We start from the raw sequence: 26,324 nt of genomic DNA, 5'->3' as shown, positions 1-26,324 counted from the left end.
GTGTGCTGCTTACAAGTGAAAGCAGGATTGGGCAGAGGGAGATGTCCAGAAGTGATTTAGGTCCTAGGACCACCATGGCCAACCGTGGAGGGGTCGGGATCTCTGGAGTCATAATGACCCTTTGGGTTGTCCCTAATTGGACTGAAATGACCAGACCTTTATACTCTCACACTGATCAATCATTGGATAGTGGCCACCACTCATGACCTTGAGCTAGAAAGTTCATTACAGGTGAAAGTTCATTACAGTCCCTAAAAGGGCTGACTGCTGATGTCTCTTTGCCCACAGCATGCTCAGCAAGCAAGGCAACAAGTTCCTCACACATGGGGGTCTGGGCTGCAGGCATCACAGTGCCCACTGTAGGGAGTAAACTGTGAGCATTACCTTGATGGTAGAATGGCTTATTCAATTCACTTCTTAATTTTCCAGCTCTGAAACATGAATATCCTAATTTAGGATGCTAATATATGGTAGGTTAGTTATGGCCAAGGTGAACACTGCGCTTTATATTTCCCTTATTACTTTTTATCTAGGTGTTAATATTATTTAACCCTAATAATAGTGACTATGTGTCTTGGTTCATTTAGAACAGCCCCGTTTTCCTGGGACTACACAGTTTAGGCCTGTTAAGATCAATTAACACCTGTTAATTATTCTTAGTATCCTTCACACTCGCATACATTTCCCTTTGGAAGATAAATTGTACAGTCATTCTACCTGGTATTTCTAGTTTTAAAATTTGTTTGCATGTTTATTCTCTAAATGTCCTTCTAATGAATAGAATACTCTATTTACTTTTCTACTTATTTTAAGAGGTAGAAGTGATCTTCTGGATTAACTTTTTATTTTTGCTTTACTTGACCCTAAAACAGATGCCTTTCATCTTTGTCAAATTCTTTATCATCAGACTTTAAAATGTAAAATCACAACATATTCCAGAAAGTCTGTGACTGAAATTATTGTGATGTGTTATCTGCCTCCCTCCCCGTCAAAATTATATCTATAATGGCCTTGCCTTTGGTTTATTTTATAGGTTAGTCATGAATGTTTCATGTCCTTATTTACCCTTTTGGTCTGGGAATCTGGGACTCGGGAGGTGTTTCCCTGATGGAGTGGATCTCTTTTCTGGAAGGATATACTGACCTGTTCAGATTTGTGTCCTAAGGAAATACGTGTTGCTTAGAGATGGGCAGTTTTAAAGCGGCCTTTTTAGAAATTTTATGGGAAAAAGAAATTTAATTTTACCCAAGGTAGATTTAATAGCTTGCAGGACCACTGTGTTCATAAGGAAAGCTAATTTAAAACTCTAGTCATGTTTCCCAAAAAATGTGTGGGCACTGAACAGAAGGAGGTACTCACTGACTTTCGTAACCTACCAGGAGGTAATTGGTTGTCGCCTTAACCTATGGCTGCTGCTCCTTTTTGCCTAATTATTGTTTCTTTGCACTCTTCTCACTGATTCTGGGCTAGTTGTGGCCTAAATGTTGTGGTAGGGAACCGGGTTCACTGGTGGACTCAGTTGTGTCCATCTGTGACTCTGGCTGGAAAAGCCAGCTGCTGGTTTTCTCTTGCTATTTGACATTACGTGGTGGACAGTATCTTCAATGTCTCAGTGTGCTGCCAGTGATATGAACTTTCTTAATCACGTTCCCTTTACAAAAGAAGAAAACTGTTAGGAAAGTGGTGGTATGACTTTATACCTGATTTTTGTCAACAATCGAGATACTAACACGTCAGTTATTTAAATGACCAAACATCTGGCATTCTACACGTGTTTGCATGGACTCAAGAAATCATGGAGTTATACGAAGAGATAGCCTAAAATTTAAGCACAGATAGCAAAACTTAAGAAGATAGCATGTTATATGAATACCTTTTCCACTAGGTACCTGTAGCATCAATAGCAGTAAGTTTATCTGAAATGTTAACTGGATTTTACTCTGTTATATGAGGTTAAGAAAGAAGTAATTTGGATAGTATTTCCTTTTTTATGACTTAGTCAAAGCTTGTTGGGCATTGAAGAGCTATTTCAGAGTAGGCATCGTATTTTTCCTTTCTTATGAAATCAAAGCCCCTGACCACTTAACTAAACATTCGCTGAACTTGATTTATAGCCCTTTGATGAAGCTGCCTCGTCCTTGCAACTTTCCTTGAGCTTCAGAAACTAGGGAATCATTAGACTCAAGCTGCTGTTGAAAGTTAGCAATTGCAACTGGTCTTACATTTTGTTTATCATATGGATGGATGCCTTGTTTTTATTTTTATTTTTTTTTAAAGATTTTATTTATTTATTTGACAGAGAGGGGGAGAGAGAGTGCGTGCGCACAAGCAGGGGGAGCAGCAGGCAGAGGGAGAAGCAGAGTCCCCGCTGAACAAGGAGCCCAATGCAGGGCTCGATCCCAGGACCCTGGGATCAGGACCTGAGCTGAAGGCAGACGTTTAACCGACTGAGCCACCCAGGCGTCCCTGGATGAATGTTTTAAATGGCTGTGTGTTTCAGGGCTGTTCTGAAATTCTGTGTACCACCTGACCAAAAGAATGTGGTCTGTGTGAGATTATTATGTAATCACATACTCCTGCTAAATAGGGGGGAATCTGAGAAACTCGGTTCTAAATATCAAAAAGCTGAGTTTAGTCACCTCAGAAAGTAAAGAAAGACTGGATGTCTGAATCCAAAGAAACCTAGCTTCCATTATTTATTTTTCCTTCGAAAGTAAACATTTATTGAGCACTATCAATAAATCAGTAAATTACTGAATCCTGAACACTAATACTATCCTTCGTTGTCATCCATTCACGCCAGGCTTGGCGTTCTTCATTCCAGCTTGGCTCACTGTCTCCCTCTCCCCTACTCCTGTCAGTATCCACATGGACGGTGTTCCCAGTGTTCCGTCTCTGTCTCTAGTGATCTCGTCTTCCACCCTACCTCAGCCCCTCTCTCCAGCCATCCTATTCCAGATGTTATCATTATCAGTAATAACTGTAGTCCCTCCAAGATCTCAATTTAAAGCATCCCCAGCTCTGACTTCCACCTTGAACTTCCCCAGCTCGCTGCTTCCAGTACCTCCAATCCAACAACCGTTTGACCTTGTTGATTCTTAAAAGCCATGAATTACACCACCCTGTCATGTATCTCACTTTCCTGATGACCTTTCTTCCCTTTATACCCAGTTGAAATTCCATGTCATAATTTGCTTGGGAAAATCCCATCTCAGCGACCTTGATCTCTAAACCCTCAATCTTTTATTTTTTATTTTTAATTAAATTCAATTAATTAACATATAGTGTATTATTAGTTTCAGTGGTAGAGTTCAGGTGATTCATCAGTCTTTTATAATACCCAGTGCTCATTACATCATGTGCCTTCCCTAATGTCCATCACTCAGTTACCCCATTCCCCCACCCCCCTCCCTTCCAGGAACCCTCAGTTTGTTTCCTATGGTGAAGAATCTCTTGGGGTGCCTGGGTGGCTCAGTCGGTTAAGCGTCTGCCTTCGGCTCAGGTCATGATACTGGGGTCCTGGGATCAAGCTCCACATTGGGCTCCCTGCTTAGTGGGGATCCTGCTTCTCCCTCTCCCTCTGCCCCCCTGCTCTTGCTCTCTCTCCTACTTTTTCTCTATCTCAAATAAATAAATAAAATCTTAAAAAAAAAAAGTCTTTATGGTTTGTCTCCCTTTCTGATTTTGTCTTGTTTTATTTTTCCCTCCCTTCCCCTACGATCCTCTAGTTTCTTAAATCCCACATATGAGTGAGAACATATGATAATTGTCTTTCTCTGACTTATTTTGCTTAGTATAATACCCTCTAGTTCCATCTGGGTTGATGCAAATGGAAAGATTTCATTTTTTTGGTGGCTGAGTAGTATTCCATTGTGTGTGTTTGTGCACATACATATCTATATATATACACCACATCTTTATCCATTCAAATGTCCATGGACATCTAGGCTCTTTCTGTAGTTTGGCTATTGTGGACATTGCTGCTATAAACATTGGGGTGCATGTGCCCCTTCGCATCACTACATTTGTATCTTTGGGGTAAATACCCAGTAGTGCAATTGCTGGGCTGTAGGGTAACTCTATCTTCAACTTTTTGAGGAACCTCCATTCTGTTTTCCAGAGTGGCTGCCTCAGCTTGCATTCCCACCAACAGTGTAAGAGGGTTCCCCTTTTTCCATATCCTCACCAACATCTGTCATTTCCTGACTTGTTAATTTTAGCCATTTTGACAGGTGTGAGGTGGTATCTCATTGTAGTTTTGATTTGTATTTCCCTGATGCCAAGTGATGTGGAGCATTTTTTCATGTGTCTGTTGGCCATTTGAATGTCTTCTTTGGAGAAACGCCTGTTCCTGTCTTCTGCCCATTTCTTGATTGGATTATTTGTTCTTTGGGTGTTTAGTTTGATAAGTTCTTTATAGATTTTTGATACTAGCCCTTTATCTGATAAGACATTTGCAAATATCTTCTCCCATTCTGTCAGTTGTCTTTTGGTTTTGTTGACTGTTTCCTTTGCTGTGCGGGAGCTTTTTATCTTGATGAAGTCCCAATAGTTCATTTTTGCCTTTGTTTCCCTTGCCTTTGGAGATGTATCTAGTAAGAAGTTGCTGCAGCCAAGGTCGTAGAGGTTGCTGCCTGTGTTCTCCTCTATGATTTTGATGGATTCCTGTCTCACATTTAGGTCTTTCATCCATTTTGAGTCATTTTGGTGTATAGTGTAAGAAAGTGGTCCAGTTTCATTCCTCTGCATGTGGCTGTCCAATTTTCTCAACGCCATTTTCTAAACCCTCAATCTTAAGCAGAATGTTGCCAGAGAAAAAAGTCATCTTGCAACTGATGTCACTGTTAGTCTGAAACTAGTAATCTCTAGGGGTTGCTCATGCTACCTACCGTCCTGCTGCCTGATCCTGGTCCCTTCACTTCTCCATTTTCCCAGATGACTATTTCATACTTTTCTCTCCTCAACACTGCTGCTCCCATCCTTACTTTTTTTTTTTTTTTTAAAGATTTTATTTATTTATTCGACAGAGATAGAGACAGCCAGCGAGAGAGGGAACACAAGCAGGGGGAGTGGGAGAGGAAGAAGCAGGCTCACAGCGGAAGAGCCTGATGTGGGGCTCGATCCCACAACGCTGGGATCACGCCCTGAGCCGAAGGCAGACGCTTAACCGCTGTGCCACCCAGGCGCCCCTCCCATCCTTACTTTTTACCAATAATCTAGTTTCATGTTTTGCCAAGAAGATAGATGCAGTGAAGAGAGAACGTTGACACGCTCTCACTGCTGCACGCACTCCTGTGTCAGTGCCCATACATGCCTTCCTCCCGCACTCTTACTGAATGCAAGGGTTCCTGTCAACCTCTCCACACTAGACGCCTTCCTCCCCATCAAAGACAAAGCCCCGGTTGGTCTTCCATCTCCCCATTTTGTTAATTTTCTTAATCAGTTCTTCCTTTTTTATTGATCATTTTTATCAGCCTGCAAATATACTTTTTTTAGTCTTACAAAACAGTTCCCTTTATTGATCCCATATTTTTGTCCAGCTAGTTGTTGCTCCTTTTTTCTCCTTTACAGCAAAATTTCTCCCAATAATTATCATTACTCATCGTCTCCGATATGTCCTCCCCCACTTCCTCTTGATCTAAGCTTTTATTCTCTCCCTCCCTCCTACTTTGCTGACACTGCTAGTGTCAAGATCACCAATTACACAATTCTCAGCCCTCCTCACTTGGAATTGGCCGCATACAGCACAAGCTGATTACTCTAGCCTCTTAGAAGAGGCTTCTAGGCCAGCGCATCCTCCTACTTTTCCTCCAAACTCTGGCTTTTTTTTTTTTTTTTCAACTTTGCTGATTATATTAGTTCTCACCGCTTGTCTTTTTAACATTGGATCTTTCCTCAATGTACGCACATAAATTTGCTTGGCAATCGTATCCAGGCCTGTGTTTTTTACTGCTGTCTTGATGCTGAAGACTTTCAACTCCTATATCTAACAGTCTATTTACAAGCTTTATGAGCTGAAGGTAACCTCTCCTTAACTGAACTCCTGGTATTTCATCCCAACATGCTTCATAGTTTGCCCTTCCTTGTTAAGGGCAACTCTGTCCTTCAGCTTGTGTGGGCCAGAAGCCTTTGAGTCATCCTTGGCATTTTTCTCTGACTCAGGCTCCATATCCATTTTATCAGCAAATCCTTTCTACTCTATATTTAGACCATATCCAGAGTCTCACACCTTTTCTGCAATTAGGTGTCCTCATCTCTTACTGGTATTGTAGTGTCCTGTAATCAGACTTGCCATGTCCCTCTTAACCTGGTTAGAGGCTATTCACCAAATACCAGCTAGAGAGATGGAATGTAGTTGAGAGAATGGCATGATTTTGCTCAATGGCTTCCTGTCTCCCTCACCTACTTGTTGACGCACTCATTGTCATAGTAAAAGAGAGCTGACGGTGATTTACAAGGCTCTGTCTGATCTGTGCCACCTCCCCAGCCCACTCTCTCAACTCTTCAGCTTCATCTCCTACCACAGACCAGGCATTCTGGACTTCTTACCTTTCGTCTGATGTAACAAGAAATGCCCACACCCCAGGACCTTTGCACTTGCTGATCTCTCTGCCTGGAATGTTTATTCCCTCAAATATGGGCACAGTGCACTTTCTCACTTCCTTCAACTCTTTCTGTATATGTCACCTCTCAGTGGGGCCTTCCTGACCCTCCTATTTAAAATCACAGTCACCCACATGAAAAAATGTTCAAAATCATTAGCCATCAGGGAAATTCAAATCAAAACCACACTAAGATACCACCTTACGCCAGTTAGAATGGCAAAAATTAATAAGGCAGGAAACAGCAATTGCTGGAGAGGATGTGGAGAAAGGGGATCCCTCCTACGTTTTTGTGGGAATGCAGGTTGGTGCAGCCACTCTGGAAAACAGTGTGGAGGTCCCTTAAAAAGTTAAAAACTGAGCTACCCTATGACCCAGCCATTGCAATACTGGGTATTTACCCCAAAGATACAGACGTAGTGAAGAGAAGGACCATATGCACCCCAATGTTCATAGCAGCATTGTCCACAATAGCTAAATCGTGGAAGGAACCGAGATGCCCTTGAACAGATGACTGGATTAAGAAGCTGTGGTCCATATATACAATGGAATATTACTCAGCTATCAGAAAGAACGAGTTCTCAACATTTGCTGCAACATGGACGGCACTGGAGGAGATAATGCTAAGTGAAATAAGTCAAGCAGAGAAAGACAATTATCATATGATTTCTCTCATCTATGGAACATAAGAACTAGGCAGATCGGTAGGAGAAGAAAGGGATAAAGAAAGAGGGGTAATCAGAAGGGGGAATGAAGTATGAGAGACTATGGACTCTGAGAAACAAACTGAGGGCTTCAGAGGGGAGGGGGGTGGGGGAATGGGATAGGCTGGTGACGGGTATTAAGGAGGACACGTACTGCATGGTGCACTGGGTGTTATACGCAACTAATGAATCATCGAACTTTACATCAGAAACCAGGGATGTACTGTATGGTGACTAACATAATATAATAAAAAAAAATGAAAAAGGGAATTGAGCCTTAGGGAGTTTAGTAATTTGTGGAGATAGCACTGAAAACCAGATCTGTCTTGACTCATGGCACAATCACTGTATGTGTTAACTTACCCATTGGGATACTTAGTGTATGAACTTTATAGCAGGGTTAATTGCATTATGACATAGAGGAAGTCATGTGCTGTTATCCTCAATCATTACCTTTTTGGGAGAAAATAGAAACAGATTTTTAACGTATAGTTCATATCATTGCAGCTTGTTGGAGAGAGTTGTTAAATTAAGCTGTTTCCTCAAACCAAGCGTTTGTTTGAGTAACAGTTCTGAGGAATTCAACTTTGCCACCTTCTAGCAGCAAAAAAGGCTGTATTTACTGAGATGAAAAATAACCTGAATGCAGGGAACTTGAAGTGGCAGGGACTAAATAAGAACACAGCTCACCTGGGTAAGGTGACTCAGGTACTCCAAGGATGTGGATGCCCCAGGAGGCAGCTAGAATCTTTGTTCATTTTCTACTAATGAATTGTTCTTAGTTTGGTGGAGTCCTAGATTTTCAGAAATTATCAAGCTATCCTCAGTCAAATAGGGAACTGATGAGTATAGAGGTCACAATTTCAGAAGATAGTCACAGATGGTGATGAGTATGAATCATGCTTTTAAGTTTTTGCAGCTGCATTTAGAGTGCAAACTACAGGATGTGTCTGGCTGGCGTTTCCCAGCACCTGCCCTATTTGTGGTTCGTATTCAAAAGGAATGATTGAGCTGAGAATGAATTCTTTGCACCAAGAAGAGCTGGTATCACTCGATTATGGGACTGAAATATGAATCTCTGATCTGTCCACAGACTCCTGGTCACCTGGCCGGACTGTGGTCATTATTAGTGTCTATCCAGCTCCCTGAAATTACGGTTTTTCAGGAAATGCTGATATTGGCTGACAGGTGGTGAAATTTCAAATGAGAATCGAACACTAGTAACGTGTACCTTGTGGTTTCAATGCAAAGCCTGAGTGTTTATCAAGCTCTTTTAATTTGAAGAGTCTCAAACTTCAAATTCTGTCTTTTCCTTAGTGTGTAGAGCTGAAGTCTGTTCAGCTCTTTGGGCTTCCAGCTGTTATCTGCTGGGTTCTTCGAGTCTCCTGCAGCCACAGAGGTCAGCCAAAGTTTTGAACAGAGTTTACACACAGACTTTGGGGTGCCCCTATGTAGTGTTCTTCTTTTAGGGGCTTAGTCCCTCATTGTCTAGCCACTGGCAGCCCTGAACCCCATTCTCTCATACCTCTGAGCTAATAAAGACTGAGTCTGTCTTTTCTGAATCCTAGCAGTCCCTTGTCACAGAGAATGGAGAGTCCCCTCACGGGACAAGTCTTATAAATGTTACCCTTATCCATTGCTCTTCCTTTCTTTCAAGGGTCAAGCCCCCTTGGTTTAGGCGTGCTTTTTGGCTCTCCAATGCCTTTAAGTCAGTTATTTGTTATATTGTGTCCAGAGTTTGATAATGTATGTGGGAAGGTCAGTCTGAAAAAAGCTACTCCACTCCTTACTAAATTGGTAACCTCAACAAATTGATACATAATAGTCAATGTCATTCAGTTCAAAGTTCTTCAGAATTTCCTTATAATTTCTTCTTCTTCGGAATACTTAGACATACTTAAATTTTTTTTCTAATTTAGGATTTTCTAACTCTCCTTCTGTTATTGACTTCTAGCTTAGTTTCATCATGGTCAGGAAATATACCCTGTTATGATTTTAATCCTTCAAAATTTGTTGAGATTGGATGGATAGGCCAGTCTGTGGTCAGTGAATGTCCGTGTTCTGCTTCCTTGAAACGGGTTTGTATTCTCGGCTGTTGGGTGCAGTGTCCACTGTGTCACCTAGGTTGTCCTTGCTGATCATATTCCAACCTTCTCTAGTCCTGCCTTTTTATTTTGGTATGCTTTTTCTGTCAGTTGCTGAGATTGGTATATTAATATCTCCTGCCATATTGGGAATTTATCCATTTTTTCCTTTTAATTCTGTTAATTTTTCCTATTTATTTGGAGCCCGTGTTGTTCCATGAGTGTAAATTTAGAATTATGTCCCCCTTGTGACTTGAAACCTTTGAAAGTCTGAATTTTCCTGCTTTATCTCCGGTAATGCCTTTTCCCCTAAAGTCTAGTTTGTCTGCTAATCCTGCGGTGCCAACACCTTGTTTTGGGAAGGGCTTTCCTTGTTCGTTTTCTTTCTTTTTACTCAGGACTCTTCTGTTTATCCTTTTGTCTCCGTGTTTTTTTGGTGTTTTTTTTTTTTTTTTTAAGATTTTATTTGTTTATTTGATGGAGAGAGAGAGACAGCCAGCGAGAGAGGGAACACAGGCAGGGAGAATGAGAGAGGAAGAAGCAGGCTCCCAGCGGAGGAGCATGATGCGGGGCTCGATCCCGGGACTCCAGGATCACGCCCTGAGCCGAAGGCAGACGCTTAACAACTGAGCCACCCAGGCGCCCCTGTCTCTGTTTTCTTTTAAGTGGTTGGGTTTTGCTTTCTTTTATCCCAGAGTGATAACCTTTCTTTCAGTTGAAACACTGATCATTTACAGTTAATTATTATGTTTGCATTTAAGCCAACCATCATGCTACTTATCTTCTATTTCCTTCACCTCTTCTGTGCTGTTTTTCTCCATCACCATTAACTCTCTGAATTTTTGATTGTGTTGTGTATTACATCACTCCCGTCATATTAAGGCTATTTTTTCTTTTTTTAGGAAAAGATAGAGTTTTCAACACGCCATTGTGCGAACAAGGAATCGTTGGGTTTGGAATTGGGATTGCAGTCACTGGGGCTACCGCCATTGCAGAAATTCAGTTTGCAGATTATATTTTCCCCGCTTTCGATCAGGTAAGAAGGTTTTATTTTACTATAATTGAATATTTCTTTCTTTTTTTTTTAAAGATTTTATTTATTTATTTGAGAGAGAGTGAGAGTGAGAGTATGAGCAACAGGAGGGAGGGGCAGAGGGAGAGGAAGAAGCAGACTCCCCCTGAGCAGGGAGCCAGAAATGGGTAGGGGGTGGGGGCTGGATCCAGGGACACAGGGATCATGACCTGAGCGGAAGGCAGACACTTAACTGACTGGGCCACTCAGGGCCCCTATAATTGAACAGTTTTTAGGTTAAGTCCATGAAGTGTTCAAGTTTTGCCTCCACTCTCTTACCTCTGATCTTGGGGATTTTTTGGTCATCTTTGAGCTAATGCATTACGAGTTATTTTGTTATGGATGTATATTTAAAGATCTAATAAAATGGTTATTTTGTTATGGACGTGTATTTAAAGATCTAATAAAATGGTTAAGGAAAGGGATGGAAAGAAAGAACTCCTTGTGACCTGTCCTTCCTTTCCCCCCAACCCCCAGATTGTTAATGAAGCGGCCAAGTATCGCTATCGCTCTGGGGATCTTTTCAATTGTGGAAGCCTCACCATCCGGGCCCCTTGGGGCTGTGTCGGCCATGGGGCTCTTTATCATTCTCAGAGTCCTGAAGCTTTTTTTGCTCACTGCCCAGGAATCAAGGTATCCTCATTGATGTACTTTATTTAATCTCTGTTGGATACTTCCATTTTGGTTCGTTCTGCTAACTAATATGCTTGTCTAGAGGAAAGCAAACAGGATTTATGGAATTTATAAAATGTGAACTTAATTGTTTTTTTTTAGAAAGAGAGTATTTATTTTAGATCAGCTCTCCAGTTCCCAGGTTTATAGAATATTCTTGTTGAAGCAGCACTGGCTTAACCCTGACAGTAATTTCACCAACTTCAAAGGATGAGATGGAGAACATAGTTGGTTTAACTTCCCCCTCCTTCAAAACTCTGTTTCTTCCTAGTGAGGCTTTCTCACGTAACTGATTCTGGGTTAATTTTAATAAATCTGCTGTTTAGTACATATTTACCTCAAAGCCAGAGGGATAGGACTTTTGCTTCAGTCTGAGAAGCCTTTGTTATCCAGATATGTTTTCCAGATAAGGTAATACTTGATCAAACAATTTTGAAGCATCTCACTTTTAAAGCCTTCCACAATAATCTCAAGCCTTCCACAATAGCTTGGGTCTTTTGATAAAAAAAAAAAAAATGTGGCTTTGTTTTACATACTTTGTTTTAATTTTTGACATTACCTTTTCTGTTTCTATTTGCTGAAGAGCTTTCCAGGGCATCGTGATAGAAACTCCACCCAGGCTGTATGTGTGTTTGATAACATGAGGTGGTTGTAAACACGCATCTGTTTTATTTTTATTTTTTTCTGCCAGAGCAAAGTGATAAAGTCTTTCTTAGTTGAGTAGAGGTTGCGTAAGTTTTCAACGTAGGCTGGAAGTGGTAGGCTGGGACCAAAGCCACATTCGAAGCAACACTTGGTTTTGTGCCCAAGCTAGACACCGATTCACATTTAAAGTTTATGATCTTACCCAGCATTTTTAAGAAGAGATTTTTTTTCCCTCATGATCTCCTAACTTTCCACACTTGCCCCTTTCCCTCTTTTTAATCCCAGATGAAAATAGTACAAAAATGCTAAAAATACATGAGGAAAGCAGATGAAGAGAAACTAAAGACATTGGGTAGTACGGTAAGCAATGTGTTCAGCAGTCTGTTTACCGAAAATAGTGAGATTTGTGCTAGTTTTAAAATAAGAATCCTTCAGTTTAAAATGGTGTAAAATTGATTTTGAAAGTCCAGTGTAGTTTGTTTCAAGGAATCTTATTTGAGTCTTTGAGATAAACTCAGATTTATTTAAATAACTCTTCCCGTGTAACATGGGTATGTATTTATACAATTATTTAACAGCATTAAAAACTAGACTTAAGTTTGTGATTTGAGGCAAAATGGTGTGGTAGGAGCTTAGGTTCTGGTATCAGGACTGTGGGAGAGGGGCGCCTGGGTGGCACAGCGGTTAAGCGTCTGCCTTCAGCTTAGGGCGTGATCCCGGCGTTACAGGATCGAGCCCCACATCAGGCTCCTCTGCTATGAGCCTGCTCCTTCCTCTCCCACTCCCCCTGCTTGTGTTCCCTCTCTCGCTGGCTGTCTCTATCTCTGTCAAATAAATAAATAAAATCTTAAAAAAAAAAAAAAAAGAACTGTGGGAGAATCCCTGGTCTAGCAAGCAATGTAACTTTGGGCAAATTATTTGATCTCTTTTAATCCCTTGTGTCTCTTTCTAAACCGGGGACAATAATAATAGTACGGGTTGCTCTGAACAGTAGTATGCACATAGAGTGCTTGGCCCAGTTCACACTTGAGCCACCTCCCGTGATCATCTTCGTCCTTGTCAAAGGCCTTCTCAAGAAGGTCCTGGAGCCCTTTCATCTCAATGGGAAGTGGGCAGTATCCACACTTTCCTTTCAGCTTTGCAATAACCGGACATTACAGTGCCCAGATCATAAAGTTCAGTGGATTATTTTCAGGAAATGAAGACCCTGTGTTTCATGGGAAAGGAGGAGATTTTGATATGTTAAAATTGGAGGAGAGTTACATGCCCTTTGAAAGTAGCAGTAGAGTATTAGTGGGAAAGGTTTTATAGGTGAATATAGGAAGATATCGACAACTTTGCTTCTTGCAGATTCCTTCAGTATGTGTGTGCAGGGTTAGCTTTGTAAGACAACAGTATCTTAGCTACCAGAATATGGGGGACAGCTGATAAATACTTGTTTAACAAATGGAATTTTGGGGGGATGGGACAATATGTAACAATTATAATGGTCATTAGGCTAAAAATACAAGATCTCTGCAATTAGTAACAATTAGTTACTGAAATATCAACCCTTCTTGTAAGTGAGTTTACTGGGCTACATTTTGTACTGAAATGGTCTTTTTTTAAAAAAAATCTGTTTTTGCAGGTGGTTGTACCCAGAAGCCCTTTCCAGGCCAAGGGACTTCTTTTGTCATGCATAGAGGATAAAAATCCTTGTATATTTTTTGAACCTAAAATACTTTACAGGGCAGCAGGTAAAGGTTTCCTTTATTTTATATTTGTGAATATCTTTATGCATTTTGTTTTGCACAGTTCAAAAAATTTGTAACCTTTTTTTTTATAAGCTTGATTTGTATTTTCCTTGTTTATAGAAAATTCTGATTGCTTTTTTCTATATTTAGTCTTTTGCTGTTTATTTTATGCTAACTTTAGGGAAACATCCATCTAGCTGCTTTAGGTTCTGATTGTGGAAACAAAGGAGCAATGCAAAATGGTAGCAAGAACATAGAGACTATGTTTAGCTACATACTAGATGCTTAGTAAATGTAGGTTGAATGGAAAAGTGAATGAGTGCATTATACCAAATAATATCAAATGTCCTTCTAGCTATAGGTCTTCCTCTAAGTCAGGATACATTTGAGAGCAAAGGGGGCACTATCAATGCTGTGGCTTCAGGTCAACACTGGAATGACTGTCTAAGGCAAACTGAGATGTTCAGTCACCCTACCTTGAGCTCAGAATCATAATTCTGTAACCATTCATTCATGGCTGCTTATTTATCACCCAAAATGGAAATTTTAAATATCAAATTATTCTAAATTATTCTATGTCTGAAGTATGTTTTATTTTGAATATAAAGAACGTTGCCTTGGTAAATCATTCTTTTTCTCAAATAGTTAAGCTTATCATTTTTTATTGTGATGTGATTTACATGCAATCAAGGGCACAGATACCCATTGTTCAGTTTGTTAGATTTTTTTTGGTGGTCTTACACATCCAGATAGTCTGTGAAAAACAAAATCTAGAACAATTCCATCACTCCAGGAAGCTCCTTCTGCGTCTTCCCGGCCACTCTATTTTCTCTACCCCGACTTCGCCACTTACCGATTCTGTCCCCATAGATGAGTTGCACGTGTGTTGGGGCTTTATAGAAGTGGTTCACACGATGTGTGTTCTTTTGTGTTTGCCTCCTTTCTCGACCTCATGTTTTGGGATTCATTCATGTTGTGGCTTATCATCAGCAGTTTATGCCTTTCTCATTGCTGAGTAGTATTTCCGCCATATGAATATAATCACGATTTATCCATTGTCCTGTTGATGAACAAATGTCCGTCACTGTTTTCGGTTTTTGCCTATTTTGTACAAGGCTGCCAGGGACATTCTCGAACGGGTGCTTTGTGAACATCCTCTTTCTTTTCTTCTGAGTAATAAACAGGGTAGCTGTTGATTTAACTTGGTAAGAATCTGCTGAAGAGTTTTTCAAAGCAGTTATGCCATTGTATACTCCACTGGAAAGTTTTCAGAGTTCCAGTGATTTTAAGGTAATCATATTTTAAATGGAATCTTTTCATTTTTTTAGGAATTCTGTTGTGATTAAAAGTAACGTAAGAATTTAAAGTCTTGAGGTGAATAGGAAAACACGGCTGGTGGACCCTGAGTAGCTATATGATTGCTAATTTCTTTAGATCACCTGTGGGTATTAGATTTGTAAGGCCAACCAACTGTGCAAGCTTATCAGCTAATGCAGATTTTTTTCAGTACATATTTAATAACTGGAGAGCGAATAAGAAACTTAGAAAAGTAATATTTTGCTGCAAATTTTGAAATTAAGAGTGGTAAGGGAAATGTGTAATGTTATAGGATTCCTGCTAAGAAAATGAACTTGAGAAATTTGTTGTAGCCTCGGCACTGGGAGAGATTATGAAAAACACCGATGAGGAATGGGGCTCAAACGTTTTTCAGACGTTTCCCAGTGATTATGCGCCATTTCAAGGACTTTAAGCCTGAATCTCTTCTTGACCTCCTGTGGCTGAGTAGAGAGCTAAACAGGTTCTTTCACAGCTAGAGAGTTTCTCTGCGGAAGAAAGTGGTCTAGGAAAACAGAGTGAGCCACCAAAACCTTCATATCCATGTTCCCTTCGCGTTGATCCCTGGCCAGCAGCCTAAGCCTCCTGGGAGCTTATTAGAAATGCAAATTGTCAGGCCTCACTTCACGACCTGTTGAATCAGAACCTCCAGAGTGAGGCTTCGCTGTCTCTCCGCGGCCCTCCCGGTGACTCTGACTCCAACTAAATTTTGAGAACTAGTGCTTCATATCAGTTCTGAAGCAGTAACTCATGCTGCCTATCTCCACTTCTTTTATTCTCGGTTCTTATATAGAATTCAGGACTCTTTTAACCCATGGTTTTCTTAGACTTGGCTTCTGGTTCAAATCAGTATCTTACAGTTGACTGTATTTTGGGCGCTGCTTTTACTGGAGGGGAGGGGAGAGGGAAGGAGCTCTGGCTGTCCTGCCCTGGCTTCTTCACTGCCCTCCGTGCAGAGGCTCTTCCTAGCTCTGTTCATCTCTCAGGTCCGCTTCACGCTGGTGGAGGAAACGCCAAACTTCCAGTTGTTGGGAATGATATAAAAAGGAATGGAGATTTTTGATTCAGTAATCCGAGATGCTTTGTAGAAGACATTTCTGTATTAACAGAATCAAATAGAGCAATGAAGGAAGATACTTTAGATTTATCTCAGAGGCCACTGAGAAGTGGTGGCAATGGGAAGACTTTTGGTATCCGTAAATAATAATTTAATAGGTTGACTATTATTCCTACATTCTTTTTGAATTTTCAGCATACATTTGGGAATAGTTAAAATAGCGTAGACCAAAGATACGAACCTTTACGTTTAGAGTTTTTTTTAAAGGAATTCATACTGGGAAGGTTCACAGATGTATTTTAAATACTAGGCTGACAATCCTTTGCAAAAATAATCGGGAGTTGTATTCATTACGTAATAGCCCATTTAGGTTAATTACTAAGTAATCTTAATTAAATGGAACAGTCATATATAAGTAAAGATAACTTTTGAGTAAAATGCAATGTTTATAAAATCTATGTATAGAAGCGCTTATATTTTATTTATGGGATGACCTCTTAAACATAGATATATCTCATTTTAGGTTTGATCTCCTTTGAGTTCTAGTCCTCTGTAGACTTGACTAATAAAATGGGTAATCTTGACGGTATAATACGTCGTCTTGGTAGAGAAAGGATGCTTCTCTGTGAAGATGGAGACACCCCTAGTTTCATGAGCATAGTCCACAGCCTTTCATGACTTAATATAAATGCAACTTTCATCCTAATAGCTGACATAGGAGCCCTACCTGTTTATGTATGATAGGATTTACTTCATAAGGTTGTTGAGGATTAAGTTGGATAATCCGTGTGTGTATCTGCCTCATCTTTAAGCACTTTTTGAACACTGAAGTGCTAACATAGTCCTTCTGTCTATGCAATATAGCACTATTTCAATTAATCCTCATAACAGCCTTGGTCGCAGCTAGAGCCCAGGGCAGCTGAGCAATGTCTCGTCTCTTCCTGCATCTTGAGGAAAGGGTCTGAAACCATTTGGTGAAGGCACAGCATTGTCCTTGTTACAGCTCTTCTTGACCTCTCCGATTCCCTCCTTTTTGGGCCCGGTCCCTATTCTGTTCTGTACGTTCAGACATCTGTGCTGTGGAGATTCTCCGCATGTCTGGTCTGCAACATATAGAAATGATTTCTTTCAGTTCAGCCATTAAATTTATGAACTATAAAGGTGAAAGTTAAAATGGATAATGCATTCTTTATGCAGCAACTTTCTTGAATTTTATTTCTACTTATTTTGAATATACAATAAATAAATGTAGAACTTGTATCTTCTGAAGTTGGAAGGAAAATATTTCTGTATTATTCTAATTTTGATACGTAAATTCAGTTAAACTTTCAAAAAATGGCAGAGGTATATTTAGAAAAGACCAATCCAGAAGAGCAATCTAGACAGTGTCAAAAATGTACAAAATAGTTATGATTCAGAAAGAAAATGAGGCAGTGTAACATCATCAGATGTAGGCATCTTGTGGAGAAGCTTTGCTTTTATCCCTTTTGAGCTTTTTGGCTTTATTTAATTGAAATTGATTCATGACATCAGTGATAACGAAGTAAATACAGCTTTCATCTATGGTTGTTCTAGGGGAAAAAAAAAGACTAAAAGCCTAGTGGTGCTTCATTTCCAGGATTCAGAGGACCCTTTCCGGCAAAAATAGGTCATAATGGTATTGAGGGGCTTTTCTTTTCTTTGTTGTCTTTCTTTAGCAAATACATTGATTATATACGAATTCATATGTTCTGAAGAGAAGAAAATTGTTTTAAGTAGCTTTCGAGTGGCAGAAGGCTTTAAACATGTTTTTGCCCGGTATCAGTGTACCCAAAAGCGTATTTTGCCTTTTAAAAATTTGTTTTCGTTGGCATTGTGAAGTGGATTATCTTGATGTGGGCAAGTACATTTAATACTAGTTACACTCACCGGCAGGAATTGAGTAATGCGAGAGAATTTAATTCACTTGTGATATTTTCGAATTAGTTTTTAAATTGAAATGAACACTTTTATGGAAGTTAAAGAGTCAAGTAATGTGTCTTCAGACAAAAAATAGCAGTTTCTTCTCTCAGCCTTCACCAAATCTGTGCCTCTCCCCCGCATGCGATTCTTTTCAACTCTTTCAGTAGTTTTTTCTAGTAATTTATCATATTTGTAAAGAATATGCTTATAGTGCTTTTTAACATTTTAGGGATTATGATTTTTAACTTCCTACAAAAATTTAGCTATTTTATGTCCCTTTCTTTTCCCCAGCGTGTGCCATTCCTTCCTCTGCACATATTCAAATTCTCCCAGTGTCTTCCTGGCCGTAGAGTGTGATTTTGGTCAGATGATTAGTGTTCACGTTAGTATGGTCATCACATTGACATGATTTACAGCTGAGCAAAAGAAAAAAAAAGCATTTTATTTCCTTACTGATATACAAGTCTGTCTTCCCTGAACCAAATAATATTTTCTTTTTTTCATTTGCTTAATTTCTCATGTTCCTGTTACCAATAAAGTCCCTAATTTCCTCAATATAACCTATTTTCATTATGTTTGGACACATTAGGTGGCCAATGAGGTTTTTCGTTTTCCCGGAGGCATCTTTTCTGCCCTGGGGTGATCCAACAGACTCTGCGTTAAGAATGTGGATTCTGAGGGGCGCCTGGGTGGCACAGCGGTTAAGCGTCTGCCTTCGGCTCAGGGCATGATTCCGGCGTTATGGGATCGAGCCCCACATCAGGCTCCTCCGCTATGAGCCTGCTTCTTCCTCTCCCACTCCCCCTGCTTGTGTTCCCTCTCTCACTGCCTCTCGCTCTGTCAAATAAATAAATAAAATCTTTAAGAAAAAAAAAAGAATCAAAAGGTTTTCAATCAACTTGAAGTACAAAATGTACCTTTAAATTTGTTTCTGTATCTTCTGTGATTGACTTGATAAATTGACATTTTTGTGGAATAGGTCCCAGTGAAACTTTCTTATACTCTGGCATATTCTTTATATTATTGACATTCACTTCAGACTAACTTTGGACATTAAACAGATGTCCATTTTTGATCATGGGCATAATCCAACTGGATGCATTGTCAGTGACTAAGCTTAAGCTACGTGATAGACTGATTTACTTTGAGTTTTTAATAAAATTCATTGTCATTAATCATATGCACTTTTGTACAAGTTCAGATATCATAGAGCTATATAGAACAGAAAGTGAAAGTTTCTTTTCCTTACCCCCAACTCGTTTTCTCAGACCTTTTTGTATGCATGTATATTTGCATGCATACATGAATGTATAGAACATATTTACATATAAACAGTTACATAAGATCATACTATAGCATTATTCTGTAACTTACTTTGCAAATCTTTTTCCATGCATTTACATTTATTCAAATCTGTGAATGTGTAGAACATATATAAACTTATAATAATAAGAACATAATATAACTATTCTGTAATTTGCTTTACTTACCAATTTATTTTGGATGTATTTCAGTGTATTCATTTTCAATGATTTGGCGGATTTTTAGTTCATAAATTATGGCACATGGAAAAATATTTCATTCTTTCTCCTATTATGGAACTTTTAGTTGTTTGTAAATTCTTATTCCAAACAATATTGAAGTAAACATACCTGTTTTATTTATATATATATGTTATATATGTTGTAAACACGCACACATATATGGAAGGAGAAAATTGCAAGCCTATGTTCTTTATTGTTTAAACTATGAAACTTATGTTTAATTCTATCTTTGTTTTCAATAAACCTCATATATTCATTGATTAAGCCCCAAATAATAAATGATTGAAGCCAGACACTGCACGTCTCTAAATAGCAGTGGAAAAACTAGAAGGATAACGTCTATGGACACAGGTTACTGTGGGGAGACAAGACTTACAATTTAGCAGTTTATAGCCTGAAAGATAAGAATGAAAGCTGAAAATGTTTGTAAGAGATTTAACTTGAGAGTAGTAAGAGTAAAAGTCTGCATTTCTATTGTCTTGTGTGTCAGACTTTTGCTCATTTTTTTTACATGTTTTTTTTTTTTCTGTATTCTTTTGTCATGAAAAGTGTTAGTCTGTTTGTTAGAAGCCCACCTTGCAACAGCTGGTTCTCAACAGTTTAATGTTACCTTCTTGGAAATGTCACCATAGTATCTGTGCCCATACACTAGATGTCATTGAGAGCAGCATATAACCTGTTATTTTAAAATTATATATTGTTTTAAGTAGGCAGAAAACATTAGAGCATTTTATTTCTGTTTTTTGCATCTTCACTGTAATGATTCTTCTTTTCCTAGAAGAGATTCTTCTTTTGTTGTCTCCATCTATTCAAACTTTTATGTCCACTAGTAAATTGTGTAGATATTACCATTAGGTTTGGCACATTTGTTGTTAGGGTTATTACTAGATGTTTAAGGTCTTTTTTTCCCATTATGATTGGAGTATTTCTATTACATATTTCTAATAGGTTTTTGTTACTGGTATATAGAAAAGCTATTGATTTTTGTATGTTGAGACTGCCTTTGGAGACCATACTCAATTCTCTAATAATATTTTAGTTAAGAATCTTAGACTTTCTGGGTGGAAAATCTTATCTTCCATAGCTGATGATAGGTATAGCCCTTTTTTTCCAATAATTGATGAGACATTTACGGTTGTTGTTGTTATTATTATAAGGGTGCCTCCTCCTTTCTTAACTGGGGCCTTGGTCAGTACTCTTCATCAAGTTAAGGAAATATCTCTCTATTTTTAACATAAAGGCCCCTTCCTCCTGTGTCTCCCAAAGTGTTGCATTTTATCAATTTCTTTCTAGATATCTGATGAGACGATTATATGATTTTTCTTCTTTGATCTCTTGATGAGGTGTATTTCATTAACCTGTTTTCTGATGTTTCAATCCTCGTATTCCTGGAATAAATTCTACTTTATCATGATGCATTATTCTTCTGGCATATTGCTGGATTCAAATGAAGATTTTTTAAAAAGACCTTTATATTCATATGTAAAATTGGACTGTAGTTTTCTTTTTCTACATGTATGAACACAAGCATGTATTTATATGTCAAATTGGTCTATAGTTTTCCTTCCTTTCAGAATCAGAAATTATGCTGGTCTGATTCCAGAATCAACAAACCTTGTCTTTTTTCAGGATCAGATTTGTTCTAGTCTTGTAGAATGAACTGCCATGCTTTCTTTTTCTGTGCTGCAGACCAGACTGAATAACTAGAAATGATCTGTTCTATAAGGTTTTAATATAATTTGCTTGTAAAGCTGTCTGGTTCTTGTGACTTTGGGAACGCATCTTTGACTTTCTTTTTAATATTGTTTATGATTGTTAGACTACTACTTCTTTTTTTTTTTTAAGATTTTATTTATTTATTTGAGAGAGAGCACGAGATGGGTGAGGGGCAGAGGGAGAAGCAGACTCCCCAGTGAGCGGGAAGCCTGACATGGGGCTCGATCCCAGGGCTCCTAGATCATGACCTGAGCAGAAGGCAGACGCTTAACCAACTGAGCCACCCAAGTGCCCCTAGACTACTACTTATTCTTAGGTAAATGTTGGTCATTTATATCTTTGTGTAATACATTTTTTCTCTGGATTTTCAAATTTAGTAGTGTAAAACTTTTCTTTCCTATATCATTCGATTAAATATATTAATACATGTAAACTATTTATAATAGTGCTTGACTGTTAATTAATGCTTGATAAATGGTAGTAGTGCATTAAAGGATGTTTCTGTATTATTTAAAAATCTCCAGTGGATTTATTTTAATATTAACACCCTTAAGCATAAATCTTTATTCAGGCTATTGAGCCATGAGCACAACTCAGAGTGTTCAAATTTAGGAGAGAGAGAAGGGTAAATATTTCATAGAGCTTTAGTAAAGGAGGTCAGCCGTCGTTCAGCCAGTTTCAGGAATAGTTGGTCCAAAATGGTTTTCTGAAGAGGGAGTAACTGATCTTGTCGTTTAGAATCTGTTGGTTGGGCAATTCAGATTCAGCAAGAAGGTTAGGAGAAACAGTTGCTGGGCCTATGGTCATATGAAGGCCACTGTAGGACATTTGTAATCCTTCAGGGGCTCTTACAGATTATTTAGGATTCTTTACAACCTATCCTTGCATTTTTGGACATGCACTGTATCATGTTAGGTCAGGCCAGAGTCTTCTACTTTTGATTACAGGCAGTTCCTAATATGTTTCTCAAAATGTGTGCAAAGGCAGATGTTTAAAAGTCGAAGATCGACTTACATATGATAAACAGCATCCTTATGAAAAAAGTTAAAATAGAAAATTTTCAATTAAGCCTCACCTTGTAGACCTAGTTGTCAACGACTTAGTATACAGATGGTGATATTAACTTTGCCAAAACTGAACTGTTGATTAGCAGATAGGGTGTTTTTAGCTGACATTTTCATAGTTGATCTAAAGAATTTCAAATTTGGAATAAAAGGCACACAAGAGGCCCTTTTGGAGTTTTCATCTGCAATGTATACAAGCGTGTATTGAGCAAAAGTTAAAGATCTATAAATGGCCTCTACTTACAGGTTAGATAGGTAGTAAACACTAAATTTTTAAGACCATTAGGGTTATATTTAGTAATTTTCACATATTTTTACTCTTTACAAATAGAACTAAAGTGGTCAGTTTTATAAAAATTACAGCTGGGAAAATTTTCTCAATAATTTGAAATTATTAATTTTATCAATACTCTTTTAGCATTCCTCCGTGTTGTAGTTGAATTTATGGATTCGACCTAATTTATCCTTTTTATCTCGAGCATTAAATATAGCTTGGGGTTATGAAATGAATATTGAATAAATGGTGTTTGATTTAAACCACTAGACTACAAATCATAGTTTCTGGCTATATAAATATGCCTGGAGCCCTTCGTAATCAGGTCGTTTTAACCCATAATTTGATATGAAGGGATTTACACAGAAGAAAAATATAGATTTCTAATGGAGGAGTGACAGTGCAACACACAGAGGCTGCTACTGGGTGATATGTATATGGAGATTTTAAACAATATTTGCTTTATGTTATATAAACCCCATTTAGTGTCTAAAAAATGAATTTGAGAAAATGGGAGTGAATTGCTGGAGGTCAATGAGAAATCTAGATTTAATACTTGGTTGTCTGCAGGAAAATAGCAATTATTTATTCTAAATATTATGTGTGCCTTGTTTTTAAAAATTAAAAACTTAGTGTTCCCTTTTTAAAAATATGTAATTGGCTGCTATTGATTCTTAAGGCATATGGTGAGGATCAAGCTTGATACGTGTTCATATCAAGCTTGATACGTGTTCTGAAATCCACTTGGGGCAGATTTCTATACAATATAACATGGTGGTTATGAGCCTGGACCTCACAGTTACCGCTTACTGTCTTATGACTTCATTGAGTTACTTAATGTCTCTCTGCCTCAGTTTCTTTACCTGTAGAACTGGAATAAATCTAGTATCATTTGTATTGAGTTGTGGGGATGAAATGAGGTGATACATTTAAATGCTTAAAACAGTGTCAGGTACAGAGTGGGCTCAACTGTTAGCTTTTTTGATTATTAATATATTGGGGTTCCCTTTATTTCTTGTCAAAGGTGACCGTTTCTTCTCTTAAGTGCTCTTTGTAATGTAAATCTGTGCTCTGTTTGTCCATTGCCTCTCATCTTCACACTTGCCCTTCTGTGTTTCCCTCTGTAATGCTGGGGTTGAAAGGGGTAAAGTGTATTTTCTTGATCTCCTGCCTGATTTCCAGCTAGATTCTGTCAACAGCACTTGGAATGGTTTAGAAGGTGGGATGAAGGTGGAAAGAAAGGAGCCACAGTGGGTCTGGTGGCGGTAGTCGACAGGGCTGTGCTCCAGCTGCCATTGCTCCGCAGCATTGGTGGGACGGGGCCTTCGGGGGGCTGTCCTGCTCTGCAGCCGCCCACGGTGGTGCCAGCACCGTTAGTGGCTCCTGTGGACAACTGAGGCTAGTGCAGGGATGTTAGCTGCTTCCTGACCTCCAGGTTACATTATGTTACCGTGCTAATCAGCTCTTCCAGCATCTTCGTAGCAGATGTCCTGAATTCAGTTCTTCTAGAGAAGTTGCTGTTTTCCTCATTGGATGCCGATTCATGAAGTCAGTAGCTATTAGATAATGCAGTGATGAATTTTGCAGTTTGACAAACATCACGTAGTTTCCATGTGCCTTTCTTACCCTTAATTATCTTTTGTCGATGTGCTCCAGTGCCTTTTTGACTTTTTCTATTCACTCTCTGCATTTAGGAAGTTGGTGGACAGCAGCTGACGCTTGGTGTCTAGTGGGAATTGTAGCTCCTTATGCGTCATCTTGTATTTATGGAAACTGAGGGACTTAAGATACCAAAAACATGATGTAGAAAATACCTATAATAATACTTTAATGTTTTTTTTAATTTTTAATTTTAATTTTAATTTTTTTGTTGTAGTTCGATGATTCATTAGTTGCGTATAACACCCAGTGCACCATGCAATACGTGCCCTCCTTACTACCCATCACCAGTCTATCCCATTCCCCCACCCCCCACCCCTCTGAAGCCCTCAGTTTAAGTCATCTACCCAATTTAAGGTACTATATTTTATTGATTCTGAGATCTCCATCACCTCTCACATTTTAACATCTCTGAAATTGGAATATGGCTTAAAAGCAGTGTCACCTTGCAGTCATCTTATCCAGTGGGCAGTCATTGCTGTTACCTACTCAGGTGCAAATATTAAAATCATCAATCAGCAGCAATACCTACATAGAATAGCTGTCAGATCCACAGAGCTTGGAATCAAATTCCAGAGACGCTAGAGAACTATTCTTTTAACAGTGAGGTTCCAAATGGTTGTGATGGGTAGAAGGTCAGGCAAAGTGAAGAATCATAATTTAACAGTCTTTGGAAGCAGCAGTCTGTTCCCAAATACTGAGCTAGCTTGAGAGCCCAGCACCGATCTTATAAATCTTTTATGGATCCGTTGACAAAGCGCTGCTTCACCGATGTGCTTGCTGACACAGAAAGTGCTGTTCTGTGGCGGAACATGGACACTGATGATTAGAAGTCAAAAGACGAATGAGAAGAATTAGCTTCTAAAGGTCAAGGAGTTTTAGGAATAGCTTAACCAATTTCTTTTGCTTATATTTTGTTATATCTGTAGAAGGGTGATATGTAATAAAACCCATGCCTGATTAAGTCTAAACTTCTTTTGATAAGAAAATAATTATAAACAGAGTAAAATTCTAAACAGTGCCAGTTTAATGGGCAGTTTTCTCATTCCTAGTGGTTCATAAAATAATGGTGTATCTTACAATTCACAGTGAATTAACATTTTCCTTTTCTATCTCGACATAATTCTTTTTGTTTGGTGATTTTTTTTTTCTTTTCAACTCTCCGTGTGTTGATAGAGAATGGCTTTAGAATAGTGCCATTAAATTCAGCATTCAGTTATTTTCTTTGCCATTTACCATGTTAGAGTCTATTTATATGAATGAAGTTCACCCATATATATAGCTCCTTGCTATAGAAAATGCACTGGAAAATATTTACTGAAGAAATTAGAATATATTAAACATGAAAGAGGGCCAACTGCTAGTAAAATTGTGGGTGGGAGAATTTTTGTTAAATTATTAAATGCTGTGTACTAAAAGAGTACATAGAAAAATACCAAGAGTCATTGCAGAAATTGAACAAGATATATTACCAAGTGGTTAAATGCCAGTGTATATATTAAGTATACTGATGCATATTATGCGATATCATCAGTCTCAGAGCTCTTTTTGTTACCTCAAATGAGATAGAAAAACGTAATGAGATTAATTTTGAAGTTGTGTAAGGAATACACAACTAGTTCCTTTATCATATCATTGCTTTTGTGCTATGTTTGCAAACTAGTCTGAGAAGTCTAACTTGTCTCATTACACACACACAAAATTAGAAATGTGGGATTGTCAAATGAATTAATTACCAAGAAAAGGATTAGAGTGCATTTGAGTTGAAATGGGCCCAGGCTTTCTTTTTTAATATTGCTTGTCACTATGTTCTCAATGTGACCATTCAGTTAAAAATACTAGATCTTACTTTTCAGTGGTATTTCAGCAATAAGAAAACATGACCTTCTAAAACAATAACAGTAATGATTTTAAGATTTCAAATGTTTTTGTATCTCCGTGTGACAAGTCTCCTGGTTACATGCAAGATGCTTGCTGATTCTGACTTGTTGTATTTGTATTTAGACAGTCTGATAGGTTATTGGTTTTTATTTAGTGGCCAAGAGTCTCCAGCAAAAAGCTGCCAGGCATGCACAGATAATGAATTTATATCTTCCCAACTTTATGTCTCTGTATCGTCAGAACTTTGGTTAAGTTCATCCAGGTCGATGAAGGTCACGTATACAGTACCAAATGTGCTTGCACTTCTTTTGCAATTGGATAGCTTATTAGTAACCTCATTT

General features: G+C 38.6%; 1 protein-coding gene across 8 annotated transcripts in view; it reads left to right on the top strand.

The window, feature by feature from the left end:
• The window catches only part of BCKDHB (branched chain keto acid dehydrogenase E1 subunit beta), a 206,551-nt gene that overhangs the window by 36,197 nt on the left and 144,030 nt on the right, over nucleotides 1-26,324 (top strand). For 7 of the 8 annotated variants that reach the window (XR_006780803.2, XR_015722235.1, XR_006780804.2 and 4 more), the window contains exons 4-6: nucleotides 10,293-10,426; nucleotides 10,940-11,095; nucleotides 13,407-13,515. Coding sequence is in view for 5 of the 8 variants with exons in the window: in XM_087856923.1 (XP_087713049.1) it covers nucleotides 10,293-10,426; nucleotides 10,940-11,095; nucleotides 13,407-13,515 (399 nt within the window). In the remaining 3 variants the exon portion in view is untranslated. The remainder of the gene's footprint in view (nucleotides 1-10,292; nucleotides 10,427-10,939; nucleotides 11,096-13,406; nucleotides 13,516-26,324) is intronic. The other variant, XM_087856926.1, reaches the window with a different exon arrangement.

The sequence above is a fragment of the Ursus americanus genome, chromosome 29, assembly GCF_024610735.1.
Source record: "Ursus americanus isolate L20-20 chromosome 29, mUrsAme1.1.p, whole genome shotgun sequence".
In the NCBI taxonomy this organism is placed as follows: domain Eukaryota; kingdom Metazoa; phylum Chordata; class Mammalia; order Carnivora; family Ursidae; genus Ursus; species Ursus americanus.
Note: the sequence above shows the minus strand (reverse complement) of the source record. Positions and strands in the feature narration are given on the sequence as shown.